The 19,247-nt window shown below is 38.9% G+C and overlaps 2 protein-coding genes and 1 long non-coding RNA gene across 5 annotated transcripts in view; 1 reads left to right on the forward strand and 2 right to left on the reverse strand.

The window, feature by feature from the left end:
- Positions 1-19,247, forward strand: part of LOC116038003 — a 23,550-nt gene continuing 4,303 nt past the window's right edge. Inside the window, exons 1-2 of the long non-coding RNA XR_004101989.2 lie at positions 1-108; positions 13,021-13,027. This is a non-coding gene — a long non-coding RNA (uncharacterized LOC116038003). The remainder of the gene's footprint in view (positions 109-13,020; positions 13,028-19,247) is intronic.
- hnf4g (hepatocyte nuclear factor 4, gamma) lies at positions 706-16,696 on the reverse strand. Of its 3 annotated transcripts, none has more exons than XM_031282187.2 (11): positions 16,441-16,696; positions 10,410-10,574; positions 9,985-10,079; positions 9,012-9,118; positions 8,753-8,902; positions 7,211-7,298; positions 5,680-5,832; positions 4,873-4,922; positions 4,403-4,589; positions 3,091-3,210; positions 706-2,649 (listed from the first exon to the last, which is right to left on the reverse strand). In XM_031282187.2, the coding sequence occupies exons 2-11, from the start codon at positions 10,571-10,573 to the stop codon at positions 2,543-2,545; spliced, it is 1,221 nt and encodes a 406-aa protein (XP_031138047.1). In that variant the 5' UTR covers position 10,574; positions 16,441-16,696; the 3' UTR covers positions 706-2,542. The 3 variants fall into 3 exon arrangements, with proteins under 3 accessions (XP_031138047.1, XP_031138046.1, XP_031138045.1); XM_031282186.2 differs by having other exon boundaries at positions 10,410-10,578; XM_031282185.2 differs by lacking the exon at positions 16,441-16,696 and adding an exon at positions 12,456-12,968 and having other exon boundaries at positions 10,410-10,578.
- The window catches only part of LOC116038002 (probable G-protein coupled receptor 141), a 2,071-nt gene continuing 682 nt past the window's right edge, over positions 17,859-19,247 (reverse strand). Inside the window, exon 2 of the mRNA XM_031282188.2 lies at positions 17,859-19,116. Coding sequence (XP_031138048.1) covers positions 18,157-19,116 — 960 coding nt within the window. The 3' untranslated portion in view covers positions 17,859-18,156. The remainder of the gene's footprint in view (positions 19,117-19,247) is intronic.

Genomic DNA, 19,247 nt, shown 5'->3' on the forward strand with positions numbered 1-19,247 from the left:
GTGTAGTCTACGTGATACACAGATATACGCAATATACCCATTAAGAAATCTCCAGGATTCACATATACCCACTTACAAACGTGCAATGATACGCAACAACATAGTTTTGTGACAGAAATTTCACTTCAGATATTTGTATTCACAAATATGGGGTAGAGTAATGTGACAGCAAACTAAACTAACACTGCAGAACATGCAGAGAGCGTTTTTCTCGTCTTTCATCGACCCGCTGAGCGCAGTGCGTAGTGTGTGCGTAGCGACCGGGCCCAAATGCTCCGCCTACACTAACGCCAGTATCCTCCCTTCACCGCACATTTAAGACAAATAAGTAGCCTATTTTATTTTGTCTTTGTTGCTTTGGGGTCAAGTTGTGTGATCCAGGCTTAGGTCCCTGATGTGAAAGCCCCCTTACTGCTTTATATTCCATTATCTTTTTGATATATTTTGAATATCATTTGTGTTTTTCTTCTCATAGGATAAATAAAGGTATTCCCATCATAAATTGGTGCATAAAAGTGTATCAGAATGCAGCAAATTAAGTCTTTGATGCTCAAAATAACCCTGGGGGGAGGACACCCAGACCCCACACTTTGATATGCCCCCCCCTCCACACACACACACACACACACACACACACACACACACACACACAAGCCCATTCTGAGCCAGGAAAAAAATATTCATATATATATATATATATATATATATATATGTGGTACAGTATACCCGCTACAATACATTAGACTCTCACTCGAAGTGTGTTTTCTCAGATTACGGTTGGGAAAACTAGTTTGATTTTAGATGAGCAGCATCACCCAACAGTATGGTCTCAATAGCTTGCCAATAAGGCTTTAGATACACACTGTATACCCCTAACCAATGGAATTGTCTGGGAGCATGATGACTTCCATGACGGAAGTAATGGACAAACCACACTCTGTATTCTTGCATGTAGAGAAACCATATTGAAATACATCCTGTCAATTTATCATCATCTGTCTGTCTATATTGTTTTCCTTTCAGGATCAAATTGTGAAAAAATGTCAATTTCCATTTATTTTTTAGCTATAACTATTGAAATGGTTTGCTGTGGCAACAGATTCATGTTTGATTGGAAAGGAATTTCTCTTTTTCCATCTCACATCTTTACTTTTCCCTATACGAAAAAAACAACTGAAGAATGAATGAATGAATGAATGCATACTCATTTCACATGGTGTACTGATGCATATAACGTGTACAACAAAAATACGTAGTTCATTTACATTTGTTGCCCTGTTGTATTTCCTCTCTTGACAGCAAGAGGGTGCTACTGTGCCATACCATACTGGGACTTTTGTAAATCTCTCGCTGTATCTACAGAATGTAATGCATTTTCAATGAATCAAACAAATTATTTCAAATAAAACACTCAAAATAAAATTTTAATCAATATGCTACCTAAATTGAGGAATGTACACATTATCAACAAAAACCAAAATTAAAATAAACAGTTGATTGTAGAAAGTGAATATACTGTAACAAAACACTTTGATGATCCAAATATTTCCTGTCATCCATTTGACTATATACAGAAAGTTTTTAAAATATTACAATTTATCCACATTTCTTTTATGCATTCAACATGAGGTCTTTATAAACTATGTATACATTATTATTATTATTATTATTATTATATTGATCTTGGCCACAAACTATTGTACTTCCTCTGTATACTCCATAATGTGTTTTAAAATCTAAATCCTGAAAACTGTCAACTCTCTGAAGTTCTTTAGAACACAATTACTGATCTTAGACCAGTTTACATGTGTAATGGGCCCCACTGATGCATACTGTATGAACAAAACAGAGCATCGATTTGTATTCGATGGCCAGCTGTAATTTGTTAACAGTAAGCCATGACTTTTTTCCATTGCTGTTGCCTCTGCAATGTATGACTAGATAGTATTTCGTACATTTACCATTATCAGGACTTACACTTAATATGCACAAGTGACAGTCTGCACATACGGACTGGGTATTTTCTTCACATCTGTGCCCAATCAAACAAGACATTAGTCAATAAAAATAAAAGAAAACTACACTTTAAACAATGCAAAAGTTTAAGATTGCATATTTTTTTAACAGACTAATATCTAGTTTTACAGTTGTTATACATTATGTCTATGGGCATGTGCCTTACTGACATGAAGTGTTGTAAAACCGTGATGATGGGTTGAAAAAACAGTGTATTAGTTTTAGGTGACCACAAAAATGCACAGCATATTTTGTTAAACCCTAGTTTGGTGTTTCATTAGTTCACTACATTAGAGAGTGACATATTGAAGTTTGAAAGTGCTGCACACAGCAGCTTTAATTATGTCTTGGTTATTGTTGCAACACCACCAGAAGTCACAGGGAGAAGAAGCAGGGTAAAGTCCAACCACAGACAGACACTGAACATGGATTGCTTTCATAATCTTTATACAATGACTGGGATGATGAATAGGGGACAAGAACAACTGTGCCCATGTCAGCTTCTTTGACAGAGTGCAGGGAGAAGTCAGAGATCTGTCTGTGTGGAAGGCGAAGGGCTGGCTGGCGGAAAGTGTTTGTACTTCTCTGGGGCAGGACCCTGAGGGGGCGATGGGATGGGAGTGTCTGGAGAGGCTGCAGGGAGAGAGGCAGGGACAGAGAGATATTTTATATTTTTGCAAATTAAAAATGTTTTTGTGTGGGAAAAAAGCAATATTGCATATATAAAGTGTGAATGCATTGACTGTGGCCCACGAAAAATGTTACATCTTTAGCTGCTGCTTTATAGAATAGTTCCCAAAAATGTTGTGTGGCCATTAGGTGGTGTAATATTGCCGAATGCATTTTTATGTTTTTCTTTCACATTCAGGAATGCCTATTTATTCGTTTCAACTAAGTTAATGGAACCCATCTGGCACAAAATTTTGTGACATTTGATGCAAAGCGATAAATTGTACATCAAATCTTGCTTTGATATTTCTTGTACGTCTGTCAGAGGGTTTGTGCTTGTCTCAGTGAATTTGGTTTGTGTGACTGCATGCATGTTTCACAGTTGTCGATGCATGTAGCCATTACCTATATGTGGAGTGTGAGCAACAGGCATGGTGCTGATGATCAGTGTGTGTCCAGTCAAAGGGTCCTGGGCCAGCTGGGTGTGTGCTGGGTGGTGCACGTGTGTGGGCTCTGACGTAAGGCCTGAACAAAATCAAGAACACCATGTTTTTGTTATACATTTATGGCAGATGTTTTATAGCTCATTTAGAAAATATGTTAATTAAATCAGGTGACGTTCAAGGGTTCATGCACTTAGTAAAATGCTCAAAAACACAGATGTATTCTCGCACATGTTGGCATGTCACCTACAAGCCTTCATCAGAGCAAAAAGAACAATGGGTAGTTCACTTTGCATAGGTTTTAACAGTGCTAGAAAAAAACTGTTTTGGAGCTTTTAATTAACTGAGTGAGTCGAGTTTTACAAATGTATGCAGAGTTATTTAAGACTGCCTTCAAAAGGGTTTTTGACATGTGTTCATGTTTTATATATTCATAATTGAGTCAAGTCTACATAACTTGTCTATTTAAGCAGATCTGTAGCATGTTTAAAGAACCCATAATTGCATATATTTTATAAGATGTAGAAGGAAACAATTTAGTTTCATTTTCTTAATTGTTTGGTTTGGATAGCTTGTTTTTTGGTTTCAAACTGTATATATATATATATATATATATATATATATATATATAGTTTGAAACCATAGTGTCGGCATCACTATGTTTTCTCAGCCTCACATTCACATTACTAAATATAATATTATCTCAACAATATTTAAATAGCAGGTTTTTTGTTAGTTTCACATTCCTACAGGATGCTGAAAAATAAAACACACATTGCTCTTTCTGTACACCATCTTCAGGTTGTCATATTCTGGAGTTGTTTTTAGCATGTATGGAGAAAAACAGAAGACATTTTTGGAGATGACTTAGTACTTTATTTCCTCGCCTCATCTCATGCTTGAGTTGTCTGTCATGGCCCTGCTTAGAATATGTTTGATGCATTCTACCTTTAACTACAGACTTCCTTATTCATACACATTTAGATGTGATTGCAGATGTCACCAAGAGGCATCTCATGTGGCAAGCTGTCTATTTTGGCTTTGCCTATGTGGATTATACAAAGTTATAGCATCTCTCTGCAAAATCCCTAACTTTTTACCAATTGTACAGTATATATCCAGGAAAACTTTTTGTTTTTTACATTGCTTCATGCTTGTCTAGTTCTACACATTTATCACTGAATAGCTCCACTGTAGCATTTGGTGGTCTTGTTGAAGGTCAAACCTATTTCTTTTTCTGCAGGTTTACAAGCATATACACGACCCAGTCTCACCTCCCAGCAGCATCTCATGCAGCAGGTTGTCTATCTTGGCCAGACCACAGAGCTTAATGAACTGGAGCTGTTCGATCATCTGCCAGGTGATGCTCTGCAGGGTGGGCAGCAGGAGCAACAGCTCTCCAAAACGACCCCTGGAGTCATACTGACGGTCATTAATGTAGTCTTCCAGACTCATCTGGACCTGCAAACACACACACATACACACACACACACACACACACACACACACACACACACACACAGAAGGCCAAGTCTCCATCAGTGAAGCAAACCGCCTTGGTCCTTGTAAGCTGATGGATACATTATTTACAAATGTGTAAAAATGCAAACTAAAATTAAAAGTATAATCTACAGTGATAATAAGGCAGCTCCCCGTTAACACTGTTTATTGGAAATTATAATAGAACATACTAGAGAAGAACTGCAGCTCTGTATAGGCTGTAAGAGTCAAATGATCAACCTACCTGCAGACGAATGGCCTTGATCTTCGATGGGTCCCGCAAAGACTTTGCATCTGCAGATTGGGAGCCAAAGCATGTATGCATTGAGGGGCAGAGGGGGATATGAGGATATGACTGGAATTGATGGAATGATTATGGTCAAACTGGGGCATGAAGGTTAAAATGAGGGGATTTAGTGAAGGGGAGAGAAATAGGGGACAAGATGGGGACAGGGATTGTGGCCACACAAGGCCAAGGTGAGATAAAAAAATAAATAAGGATTGAGGGAAATGTAACCAGATGGATGGGACTAGTTGGGAAAAGAGTGATCTGGACAGAAATGGCAAAAGGTATTGGACAAGGATCATTACAAATATTTAGTTTGCTATTTTCAATCTTTTACTAATCATAATTTTTTTTCCACCGTTTTATTTCTTGTTCCCTATTTTTTCTGGCTTTTATGATCTATTTTTTCTTGTAATATGAATGTACTTGGAAACAAGACATGTATTTTATTTTTATTGTTTATCCTTAATTCCTAACCCTAACTCTGTGCCAAGGTTATTACCAATGTCAAAACCTTGAATCATATCCTAATCTTGCCCAAATAGTTTCTGTAACTTAAAGCAGTATTCCATTTAATTTACTGTAACAAGGCAGAAATTAAAATACACATAGACTATAGTTCCTAAATGAAGAAGCAAGGGTAAGCTGAAAAAACAAGGTAACCACTCATCCCCCGGAAGAGTAAACAATGTTACATTTGTCATAAACTGAGCCTCACAAATCCCCTGATAGCTACAATTACTAAACAGTACTTTTTTTTATTACCTGGGTCAAAGAAGACAATAGCCTTGAGCGCTGCATACTCATTGTCGTCTATTTGAATATCCTGAAAGGGCTGGACCAGCTCATCCAGCACTCGGTTGGCTACCTTATATATCTCTTGTTCAGGACTGTTTCTGTGGATCACACAGCCGATACCTGCAGGCACAGTTAGTATCAGTTAGTGCCAGTGTTAAGGGAAGTTGAGAGGAAGAGGGTAGGGTATGTGGATGTGTATAAGGTAGAGTGCTTGTGTGGAAATACGCTTAGCCTTGAGAGAAAGAAAAGTTGTCAAGCCTATTTCAGAGATTCAGTCAAGTTAAATAGTAAAGGTCCTAAGACATAGTAGCAATGCACAATGTGTTTGAGTGTATGCAGTTGACCGACCTGTATGATGTTGGTACATATCTAGGTAATGAGTAATTCCCTTTACAAGAGACACTTTTGAAGTCACAAAGAAATAGGAACCTTTAGTTAATCATTGTCAGGAAACACAACATTTGATCGGTAGAACTTTACAATCGAGTACACAAAAATGTTAGTAGTGACTAAAGCCGGAGTGAGGAACGACCTGATAATTGATGAATTGTTAATGAGTGAATAACTCTGATTCAAGGTATATATATATATATATACACACACACACATATATACACACATATATATATATATATATATATATATATATATATATATATATATATACACATGTATATATAGTAGATAATAATGGGTTACTAGAGAACTAGTCTATATCCTTGACGTTCCACTTCCGGGATTGCTCCGGTGGATTTATGAGGACTATGGTTGATTGTTCCTCAGATCTCTGCATGGTAAATTGAGACAGCTAGCTAGACCATCTTTCCAATCTAAGTTGTCTCTCGCACGACTATTTTACAGCGGCTCAGTGCGGAGCTTTGCACCGCCCATGACAATTTTGATTGGTTTAAAGAAACGCCAATAAACCAGAGCACATTTTTCTCCCATCCCGGAATGCTACGTATGTGGAGTAGCCAGACCTTCCTCCGCTCCGCAGCGTGTGGATGGTCTGGCAAAGGGAGACTACTAGAGAACAGACTGGGAAATACTACATTAATAAATCATTAGGTAATGATTAGTTCAATCATGTTTCTTTATGAGTAGTTCCTTAATAAATCAGCCACTGAGTAGCACAAACTAGCAACGACTCATTCATTACCAATTACTTAACCATTACTTACCCTTTTTGTTCCCCCTCAAGTAAAGTGTTACATCATACTGAGTAGTTGCTAAGTAGTCCCTCGTTACTTGATGATTATCTGACCGTTATGAATCAAACAGTGGTTGTTCATCATGCTCTACTACATAGTCCTCCTCAGACTTATTCCAGAATGGCTCATTAACGGCTCATTAATTATTAGGTAATTCCTGATTTGTTCCTTAGTAACTACATTTTTGTATGCCTTATTATAAAGTGTGTTACTCAATTGATCAGTCTTCACACTTTAGTGCTGAACCACCTGATTGCACCATGTAAAATCTACTAGTGAGTTCATACCTAAAAGCAGGAAGTCCTTGAATGGCATTGATCTTTTGGCGACCCCAAGCAAAAGGTGTTCACCTGCATGAGCCCTGAGCAAACTCACCTGGGAATAGACACACACACACACACACACATACACACACACATTTAAACAAAGAACACAAACTATTAGCGCTATTAACTATAACGCGTTAATCGCGATGATTAAGGGCCGAGCATAACGCGTACATTTTTTTTAATCGCATGCCGGCATTTATTAATTTATTTTACACTTCACTCAGCTTTGCGTCGTGCCTAACAGGCTACTATTTTGACCCTTTGCAGCACCGTTGCTTATCATCAAGCTGCCACTTCCTCCTAACACATCCTGCTGCTGCAGGCTGCAGGCATGATGGAGAAACACAGCAGCAATAACTCTGAATGGAGCTTTTTATTTTCCAAAACTCCCGGACGGCTCAGTAGATGTCGAAAGCCATACGCACATTGTGTAAAGCCGAATTAAAATATCACCGAAACACGTCAAGCTTGAGCTACCACCTACGGAGCTAAGCATAGTAGTACAGTTAACGTGATGCTACCCGCTAGCATGCTACCCACTCAGGCAAAGCAGTATTTTGGAGAGTGCTACTTGCCGACCTGTGGATGAAACCAAATCCCAAAAAATTACTACAGCTCTTGCGAAACGGGTGGCAACTAACTGCAGACCTGTCAGCATCGTAGAGGACTCGGGTCTTAAAGACGTACTACGGTTGGCATGTTCTGACCCGTCTCGTTGCTGTCGAGGGGGACAGCAGCCCCATACACAGCCTGTATGACACAGAGAAAGCAGCCATAGTGGAACTGCTGCCAGATGCAAACGCTGTCTCATTAACCGGTGATCACTGGACGTCAGTGAGTAATTACAATTATTTAGGAGTTACTAAACACTATATTGACTCTGGTAAGGATAGGGATTTTTAGTTTTTTAGTTAGGTACTTGGAGGAATTGTGCAATAATGACAGATTCACACATTTTTCTTTTGTTTACACAGTAAATAAATTATTACAAATCTTAAAATCAAGTTCATAAAGTAACTTTCTTTGCATTCATTTGATTCCCAGTCAAGATACACTGGTAAGAATTGCTTTCGATTGTTAATATGTACTTAAAAACTGTTCTGAAATGCAAAATAATAGAATTTTAATCATGTGATAAAATATGCGATTAATCACGATTAACTATAGAAATTCAGCGATTATTCGCGATTTAATTTTTTTTTCAAAAATCATTTGACAGCCCTACAAACTATGCTTCAATGCCTCCCCTTTTGACCTTACATACATCACAGAGGGGCCGTACTTGCAGTGCAGTACATTATGTAGTCTTTGTATTAATGACTGATCACATGACTGATATAAAAAGGCAACACTTCAGTATGTTGTTAAACTAAAGTACTGACGTCTGAGAGGTATTAGTTTAAACTTAGGACATGGCATTAAAGTGTGCACAAAGATGACTTATTCCTGCGAACAATTGCCTAATCAAAGTTGACCCATTCTGCATCAAAGCCCTATTACCTGGTCATCCAATGGCAGTTCTCCAAATGCAGGAATGTACTTGGCCCATTCCACCAACACCAGCAACTGTTGTCTCATAGAATCACATACATCTCCGATAGTGGCTGACTTCTGCTCCGATATGTCTGCTATTCCAACAGGAGCAGTGATCTGGAGGGAGACCGAAAGCAATGGTTTCCTGGGTCACAATCTGTTGATTTCTTTGTGCAAGTACTGTAGATTATTCATGGACATGATGAATAAAAAAGGGGATTGTCACCTGTTGGGACAGTGATTCAGCTTGGGCCAAAATAGTAATGGGTGGCAAGTCTTGGGTGTCAGGGATACTTCTTCGGGAGCTGATCCGATCTCTCTCGTTCTGTACAGCTAAAATGCAGCAGAGAGCTAAAGTTACTGTGTGTGTGTATGTGTGTGTGTGTGTGTGTGTGTGTGTGTGTGTGTGTGTGTGTGTGTGTGTGTGTGTGTGTGTGTGTGTGAAACAGAAAGAGCAGTAAAAAGGAACAGGGAAGAAGAGACCGCACTTCTTTACTTACTTATTGTAAACAATCTTTTAAACTGGAATATGTCCACCAATCCTGCTAATATTTAGTCTCTATCCTGGTTTAGTGTTTGCAAGAAGTTTGTATTTATCAGTGTTAAGAGTTGGGGGAGAATCCTAAATGCAAATTATGACAGCAGCCGCTAGGGCAGTTAATATTTAGGAAAATAGTCATACAGGCTGGCATCAGCAAGTCAAACGTTAACCAGTTGCAATCCAGAACAACATGTTTGAATAACACATGATTAGGTGTTATAAAACTTCTTGCCAAGGTTATACCCCTCATAAACACACACACACACACACACACACACACACACACACACACACACACACACACACACACACACACAAAGTAATCACCTATTTTATGGCTGAGGCAATTTCAACCATCTTGAAGCAGCTTTCAGATTCTCTGAAGAAAGCCTCTCCTTAAGTGCCACTAGTTTTAATTCGGTACTTCTCTACTGTCTCAGTAGGAGAAAAAAAAATCAAAATAAACTATACTGCTATCTAATACATACACCACTGGCAATATGCCATGAAAATCAGCAATGGTACAAAAAAAATAACAAGATATCCAAATAATTTTCTCTACATGTAAACTTTTAGTGGAGTTTCTAGATTGGAGAAAAACACATTTATGGTCTCTACTTTCTCTCTTGTCCAAGGAGCAGGACGAAGGTTTCCCTACCTTCTTTCTTCATGCCAGCCCTGAAGCATTTGTTAAGTCTGCAGAAACGACACTGGTTCCTCTTATCTTTATCCACAATGCACTGTCGGTTGAACCTGCATATGGCGAACATACAAATAATATATACGTAGCTTTACAGAGCAAGACATGATGACACAGTGTACAGTAATTTAATGTGACACACCATGAAAGGTAAGTTATCAATGATTTAAGAGTTATGACATGACATGATCATAAGGGTGCACATGTATTTATGTGCACACTTATGCATGTTCATATTGTTAGAATTTCCCCATATAGGTTATAATAAGTATGTAAGTGTGGCATGATTTTAAAAATGCTGTGAATTTTATATATGTGTGTGTGTGTGTGTGTGTGTGTGTGTGTGTAAGTGTGCTTACGCAGTATGTTTTTGCTATCTGTACCTGCAGGTGTAGACATGGCTCTTGCGTATGGAGCGTCTGAAGAAGCCTTTACAGCCATCACAGCTGGACGCTCCGTAGTGTTTTCCTGTGGCTTTGTCTCCACATATGGCACAGTTACTGCCGACCCCGTCTGGACCGACTGGCAGGCTCGGCTCTGTCGGCATTCTGTCTGAAACACACACAATAACCTCACACAGGTAAATGCACAGAAACATAATTGAAGTAGGCTATTGCAGTAAACATCCAGGAATATTTCAGTAGGGTCTAGTAATTGGACCACATTATTGACTGTCCACTGCACTATTTCATCTAATTAAAGCCACTGTGTGTAGAATTTCCAACAAGACGATATAGGCTGACCCATAGGAGCATTTCATACATCAGCACCCCTAGCGGTAGCAGAAAATACGGCCCACAGAAGTGTTTTCATTCCTCATATCTAAACCAGAGAACGTAACAGTTAACATTGTGAAACGGTCCAGTTTGTTTATGTTTAGGCACAAAACTTAAGAAAAACATTGTGGTTTGGGTTAAAAACAGACATTACTTCACCTTGGGTTACGCATGTGATGCTGAACATGATGTAGCTCCGTTTGTTCCGTTTGTTAATTTTTTTTCTGTTTGTTCCGTAAAGTTAAAATAAAACTTGCAGTTTACTTTTATTTTCAAACGGGACACGAACCCCGGTCTGTGTGAAAGTGCTGCGTTTGTTACTACGCCACTAGAGGGCGCTGCCACTATAAACGTAAATATGAGTCGTAATTGCTACTTGAACAAAGGACCAAAAAGCGTTTTTGGGGAGAGGACAGTCTCAGAATTTCTATGTGATTATAGCATTTCACTACTTACTGTAGTAAATTTATTTATGTATATCCCATGGTAAAACTGCATAGATTTGTATAACTGCAAAGTCATCTGTGTGGTGCTGAACTAAGAATAAATGGCAGTTCAATCGCCAGCCATTTTAGACATTACTGTTGATGTCTTTATTTTTGATGTGATCTCCTCATTATCATCAGCATTATCATAATCATCACAATCATTATATATCAGCAGCAGCGGCATCATTGTCATAATCAAAACCATAATCATTGTCTGCATATCTATCGTTCAGTCAAAGGCTACCAAATAGAACACAACATAACATCATAGTATGTGCAGGTAGATACTCAAAATGCATCAACACAGACACATCCCCCCTCACACATCTCTCTCAGTCCCACACCAGGCATTACCTGGGCAAGATGAGTCGATGTACGACTAACTTTCCATTCACATGCTGAGGTGACACCAGTGAATCACTAGATGTGTGCTTGCTCTTCAATAAAAAAAACATATTTTATGACACACGCCTGCAATTCCTGCCCAAACACCTTTATTAACATTCTGATTTCATTCTTTTACAACCCCTACCCAACCCTTCTCTTTCCTTCACAGCCACAGATTTCCACTCACATACCCATATACAAGCAATAGTCAAGTGAAATGAATTTCCCACAATTAGTCAGACAACTGGATGCACGCACTATTGGCCAACACTAAAATGTCATGACTTTCCCCATCGTTTAATTTAGCTTGTTATGTGAAAACTAAACCTTCTTATTTTCTTTTCTACAAATAGCAACTAATTTGCATTCAGCTGGTCTCACTTCACCTCATCAGTAAAGTTCTAGTCTACCTCCTCACCCAGTTCTGAGGTAGATGACCAATCCAAGATCCTCTTTAAAAGATACATCATTTAAAGCGAGAGGCTACAGATTTATCAGATACACAGTACAAAGCTCCCCTTATTTCTCTGTTCATATTAAGCCATTTCGCAGGAATAGATTTGTGAGTGAGCTGCTTATCAGTCTATGTATCTACGTATCATACTGTATGTGAGCATGTCCAACCTAACATGCTGAAAAATATATGGTTTGTGCTTCAATTAGTGTATGTGCATGCCTTGTTTGTTTATACATCCGTTCAGTGTGTGTGTGTGTGTGTGTGTGTGTGTGTGTGTGTGTGTGTGTGTGCGCATGTGTCTAGGTGGCTACACACACTTACCTCCTCCTCCACAGAGCACCTCTGCATTCTCAAAGCCCAGCATGCTGTATGATGGATCCAGGCCTTCACAATAGTTTGCTACTTCCATATCTAAAAGAGATCTACTCTGAGATGCAGTGGGATACTTCATTCCTGTTTCCACTTGGTCTTCCTCGCACCTTCTTGTTCCTCTCTTTGCTTCTCTTCTCAGTTCACTCTACAGTCTCTAGTTTCTTATTTTCCCTATCTGCTGGACTCTGCTTCATCTAATTCTTACAGTCATGACAAGGGAGATCCCTGGCATATAAGATCTATAATCCCATCTGATTGGGCCTGAAACAAGGAGAGGGGAGGAGCTGTGGCCTAAGACTTCTCACCTTATTGCACATTACTTATCTGTCCTTCTCTCACACACTGATCACAGGGATGGAAAGATAATGGTGAAGGAGATAATTTCCCTTCTCCCCCCCCCCTTTTTTTATTTTTTCTTTACCTTGAGACAGATTGTATCAGATTTTGTAGGACAGCTTGCACTTCATCTGCATACTGGTGAGCTTCTGTGCACATGTACCTACACGCACGACAGGGGGTTTGTTCTTACAGGCACATGCATTTATGTGTGTGTGTGTGTGTGTGTGTGTGTGTGTGTGTGTGTGTGCGTGCGTGCGTGTGCGTGTGCGTGTGCGTGTGCGTGTGCGTGTGTGTGTGTGTGTGTGTGTGTGTGTGTGTGTGTGTGTGTGTGCGTGTGCGTGTGTGTGTGTGTGTGTGTGGGTGTTTGTGTGTCCTCCCAAGGTTCCTAATCTAATCAATAGTGGAGTAATGGCACCACCACCTCAGCAGATACAATCTATGAAGACACAAAGTGAAGTGGAAAACGCTGATAAGTCTTCCACAAACACACTCCTTCAGTTTATATCCAACTTATTTTATTATTATTATACATATTAAAATTAACTGGCCATATAAACATTATTGAACAGACATGCAAACATTACCCCATAACCCTATTGACCACACTCCACTTGAAACATCAGTGTTTTTACTTGTATTTTAGTTAATGGAATATTTGTTGTGGGTTTAATTTTAGAACCTGGATTTATTGCAGTTTTGCTGTCATCATTTGTGAGTAAATATCTACATTTGTACTGCTGCTTAAGATGAATGAGAATTTTCAGACAGGGTGATACACTTATAGTGTCTTTGGTCTTTTCCTTTAAGAATGATGAGCCAACATGCTGTGTAAAAGTAATCCTACCTTAGCAGCAGCATGCTCTATTAACACAACTGTATAGTTCTCACACTTTGTTGAGCTCAAACAAGGTAAACAGTTGTCAGTGAGCTGCCTCCTCTTCCAGGGCTGGGATGCTGTAAACACACTGTAATTTACTACCATAAACCAGTTAAAATGTCCCAACCCACCCATTTTACATTGGGAGTTTCACTGCACTAAATCTTATTGTGTGGCCTTAAGGTAATCAGTATGAGGCATTGTATTACAGAGGGCTGTAAATGATAAGAAACAGTATTATGGGAGATTTGATGCCCGTCATCAGTAATGAGTGGGCCAGTAAGCAAGACACATTCAGTATATGAGCAGGCATGGTGGTAATAAATTGTCACTGTAGGCTCAATATACCAGAATGCACATTATCACAGATTACTCACTGGACATAAAGAGAGAGCAATTAGTATTTGTTCACAGGGTAATAATCATCTTAGTTAATATGCAAGGCTGAATGACCAAGTCAAGAGAGAGAGAGAGATTACATTTTAACCATGAGGTCAGGCCTTTCTGACTCATCAGGTTTGTAGAGAGTGAAGAAGAAGAATTCACTCTTTTCAATCATGTTCCCAATTACCTAACACAAAAGGACGGGAACAGAGCACTGTAGCGTGAGTTTGCTAGATTCAATTAATCATCACAACAGATATATGAAACTATATCTGCATTGAACTAGGATTAGAAAGTATACACCTGGCTTGAATGTATTTAGAAAGAAGAGGTTAAGTGTGGATATTTATACTGCATGTACTTTAGGTTTGTAGTTTTCTAAGAGACTATGTGATATAGTTGGGTTTAACATAGAACAAAAACAAGGCTCATTTTGCTTTGAGGCTTTGAGGACAGGTACAATATCAGATAAAATGTAGTATTCATTGAAAAGTAAAAAAAACATTTTTACTTGGTGAACAGGTTAAAAGCTTGAAAGGGCTCTATTAGCCTCCCCCTCCACAGTTAAGTGCAAGGACAACAAGCCTAGGAATTCAAGTCTTTATTCGTGTAATAATGAGTGCCTTTGATCTTTATTATTCTACTTTTTGAATACTTGACAAATCCTTACCTCCTCTTGATTCATTTCTACCAAGATACAATATCCCAAACACTGAAGCTGTCCAGCGGTTTATAAAGACAGACTTTGGTACAAACCTGCATCCCAGTAAGTTCAACAACCTGTATCTACAGTAGGTAGGGATATTCAGCCCCTTGTACTTCATCATATCCACTGGCAAAAAAACACAAAGTAGAAGCTTACTGATTTTGAAATTTTACATGTGAATGTAGGTTAAAACATATGAATTACATGTTCATAAAAAAAATACCTAAAGTAATAAATGCTATTATGACTTCTTCAGCTGAAAACCAAGCAGGATGTAACTGAGAAACCTTGCGTCTGCCTAGCAACCAAAAGCTCTTTGAAGCCATAAAACCCAGTGCTAAGAGGCTATCTCTGTGTGAACTGGCCATAATACTGTCGCCTCTATTTAGATTAGAGGTTTTAATAGTCGCAGATGATGATCAGCCACCCAACTGACTCTAGTAAACCACTACTTCCTGATACCTGCGCAATAGTAAAAACAAATACAAGGTCAGTAGAATATTGTTCACTCTTAAAACTCTACTGAAGGATCAGCTAAACATTTACTTCTTTTTTGTCCGTTGACATGTTCAGTTCTCAAACCATTGCTATGATATGGATTTTTGTAATTGAATAGAAACGTGACGGTTTCCTTAAATCTTAGTTACGTGCATGCCCGGCAAAATTTCCCAACATCTTTTCTATAGACCCATGGGCGTTTAATGAGTGTCACACTCCTTCATTCTTCCTGCTAATCTGCTGCTAATCTGAAGGCTACATTGGTCAATAACATTCACCCCTAAAAATGGGAAAAGCTGAAGTAAAGCCCATGTGTCTTTTTATAACAGTATACACAGGGTGAACGCAATCACCTGCACAATTTAAAGCAGATCAGTACAACAACACACATCACAGCCTCAAGAATGAATCCACAACTCTCTGACATAGTCTCATCAAAACGTCACCATTGCAACCTTCAGAAAGGCAGTTTACTTTCCAATTACAGAAATAAATCATTTTAAATATTTTAGAAATGTATTTGTATTATATTATATAAAATATATATATTTTATTTATTTATTTAAGTTATTCCTATGTACTTTCAGTGGTGGTATCATATTGGTATTGCATCACAGGAGGAAAACACAATGCGACTGTATTACCATCTTCCTGCTTAGCAACCTGCTGCTCTGCAACACTGCTCTTGTTACACATGATGTCCTTGTACAGGTGAAATAGGTTATCACAAGATCCTTATAGCAAAGCATGCGTGACAAAGTAAGTATTATCTGTTTTAACAAAATGCTGGGGACAGAGAGGCGAGAACACTATCACTATCTATCTCTCAATAGACTGGGCAAAACAACTAAGAAATCTAGCAGACTTACAACCACTTATCCTACTATTTAAAAGCATACCAGCTCTATTTACAGGACACACAAAAGCAATTCAAGTGTGTAAATGGGGAGTACCACCATTTCCACCAAAATAAAAACCACGTGATTTAGCAGAACACCATCAAGTTACCAAACTTCCTTAAAAACTGCTTGAGGAAAGCTACACTTCCTCCACAAAACCAACAGCTTACCTCATAATTCTTATAACCACATTTCAATGACAGTAAACTTCACAGCAGGACTTTGACTTACGTGTGTTTCTGTTCCGGTCTGGGATGTGCATTTATCCAGGTGTACCGTTGTACTCTGGTAGTAAGCAGCCCCTCAGTGCGACATTAGTCTAATTGACACTGAGAAAAGGAAAATGGTAAAGGTCTTCGACAACATTAAAAGGGAAGGTTGGAGATCTGAGCAGCCTATAATTCATGGAGCAACACATTGGATGGCGCCACCATAGCCCTGTCATTAGATCGATTTACTAAACAAACTCAAAGTAGGGTGGGGATGTTAAACAGTAACCCAGAGCCATAAAAACCAAAAGGAAAGGATCAACAGGTGTGGTGTGTGTGCGTGTGTGTGTGCGTGTGTGTGTGCGTGCGTGCGTGCGTGCGTGCGTGCGTGCGTGCGTGCGTGCGTGCGTGTGTGTGTCAACCAGGTCCTCTAACACCACCTCCGAGGGCAGAAGGTAAGAGATCCAGGGGGTTTAAGGTAATAATGGTGACAAAGTAACAATTTTAGACATTTATTTCACTCAAACTAAGTACACTACACAGGGGTTAAGTGTTAGCAAACACGGTGATATATATTTATTCATTCATTTCCACTTACATGTCTTATACATGAAGTCACATTTTGGATAAAAAATGAGGGAACCTAAAGACCAATGGCATAATCTAGCATTATAAATTTCAATCTTGAAGCCTGTGCAATATATACAAAGACCAGCAGATGGCAAGAGTTCATTCATTTTGAGTCAAAATCAAAGGGCCAGTCATGTCAAATTCTTTCAACATTTCCTGAGATAGAAACACTGTGTAATAGACCCTGGTAGCCTACTGATTAAGACACATACCACATATCCTTTGCTGCATGTCATACCTCTCTCCCTCCCCATGTTTTGTTCCTCTCTCTACACTTTCAACTATCAAATAATGGCAAAAAAATACAATATAATAATTTACAGGAACAGAGACAGAAACACAGTCATGTAAGTAACATCACACCAAATAAATCTGCTTTTAATGATTGTTTGTATGTGCTTTTGAATAGCTGTTAGCCTATTACAATATCAGCTTTATAGAGATGTGCATAAGCAATGTTCTTATTAAAACCTTTGCTAAGGCAATAAAAAAACAAAGTAAAATAAAGTTACGAAATAAAGCAAATAGTCAAATAAAGTATCTTGACCCATCCCCCGAACACACATCCTACCAACAGTTATTAAATAGCTTTTCCTATGAAGCAATGGTGGAATGTAACTAAGTACATTTTCTCAAGTACTGTATTAAGAACAAATTTGAGGTACTTGTACTTTACTTGAGTCTTTTCTTACCATGCTACTTACTACTTTTACTCCACTACATTTCAGAGAGAAATACTGTACCTTTTACTGCACTACATTAATCTGACAGCTTTAGTTACTAGTTACTTTACAAATTAAGATTTTTGCACACAAAACACATGTAGTTTATAAAATACGATGTTTTATAATAAATTAAATTACCCAACAATATATAGGCAATATATAAGTACAGCGGAAACGATTAGGTGATTAAACACAGAACTGTTTTGATCGTTTCTAGTTTCTAAAATGTGAGGATTTTTCTGCATTGAGTACTTTATTTTTATGCTTTAAGTACATTTTCCTGATGATACTTACATACTTTTACTTAAGTAACATTTTCAATGCAGGACATTTTACTTGTAACAGAGTATTTTTGCAGTGTGGTAACCTATTAATACTTTTACTCAAGTAAAGGATCTAAATACGTCTTGTACCACTACTGGTAAGCACGTGTAGCAGCTTCTCCTCCCCAAGAAGGTGAGCATGTCCAAACAATTAAAGGTGGTCAAACTCAGAAGCACCTCATTGACATCCTGCAGATAGAGGTGTTCTAAGTAATAAAGCCGGAACATGTGGTAGGGAATGAAGCAGACCACCATGATGAGAGCAAAGCACAGGCTCTTCAGCTGAGCCCCAAAGTCCTGCTGAGAGGTGCATCCCTGGCGGTGCTTTTTGTATAAAACCCTTAGGACATTGGCTTGGAGGGCCGTCAGCACCGTGGCCACCACTATGATGATTGTGCTTATGATGTAGTTGAACAACTTGGCCGGAACAGTTTCTATGTCGTCGCCAAAGTTGAAGCAGCGTGTCACATTGGTGGTATTGTTGGTGTCCGAGCTTTGATCCTTTTTGCCATAGGAAAAATGGATAATGCAAGGGACCACAGTAAGCACCACCATCCACACCACAGCACTGACAAGGAGTGCGTGAATCTTCTGGAAGGAGGCCACCTGCTCAGCTTCGAGGTAGAACATCATCAGGCGTGTAATGAGGATGATCACATAGAAGATAAAAGACATGTACATGTGGATGTGGATCATGCCGCTGACCACTTTACACCACCCAAGGCCCAGGGCCCAGTCATTAGTGGCGTAGTAGTGAATCCTAAAGGGCACAGTGAGAAGGAAGATGAAGTGGGCGAAGATGAGGTTGAGTACAGCGATGGAGGTTATGGATGCAGTGCTGGACTTCATGATGTGCATCATCAGGCTCAGACTGATGATACCGCAGAGCAGAACCACAGAGTAGATGACCAGAAGGGCTGTGTAGTACTTTGTATCATCAGCCAGCGGCTTTGAGGTCGTTGGTAGGGAGCTTGAGGTCATCATGGAGGTTGTGGCTATGGAATTTATCGTGGAATCCATCTTAAATAGAGAAAGAAAGGGAAGAAGAGAGAAGGGTGCACATCAGATACGAGAGGATAGTAATGGTGGAATAGATCAGGAAAAGGTTTATTTGTTTATTTTAATTTTTTCCCCCATTAAAGGGTTATATC

This window comes from Sander lucioperca, chromosome 1, assembly GCF_008315115.2.
Source record: "Sander lucioperca isolate FBNREF2018 chromosome 1, SLUC_FBN_1.2, whole genome shotgun sequence".
Classification (NCBI taxonomy): Eukaryota; Metazoa; Chordata; class Actinopteri; order Perciformes; family Percidae; genus Sander; species Sander lucioperca.

What these genes read in the sequence shown, in the direction of transcription:
- hnf4g (XM_031282185.2), bottom strand. Translation starts at nt 12,585, where the DNA reads ATGAAGTATCCCACTGCATCTCAGAGTAGATCTCTTTTAGATATGGAA. An exon ending in CTGAATCACTGTCCCAACAG is followed by an intron (nt 8,903 to 9,011) that starts GTGACAATCCCC and finishes GTCTCCCTCCAG; the next exon opens with ATCACTGCTCCTGTTGGAAT. An exon ending in TGCTCACACTCCACATATAG is followed by an intron (nt 2,650 to 3,090) that starts GTAATGGCTACA and finishes CTCTCCCTGCAG; the next exon opens with CCTCTCCAGACACTCCCATC.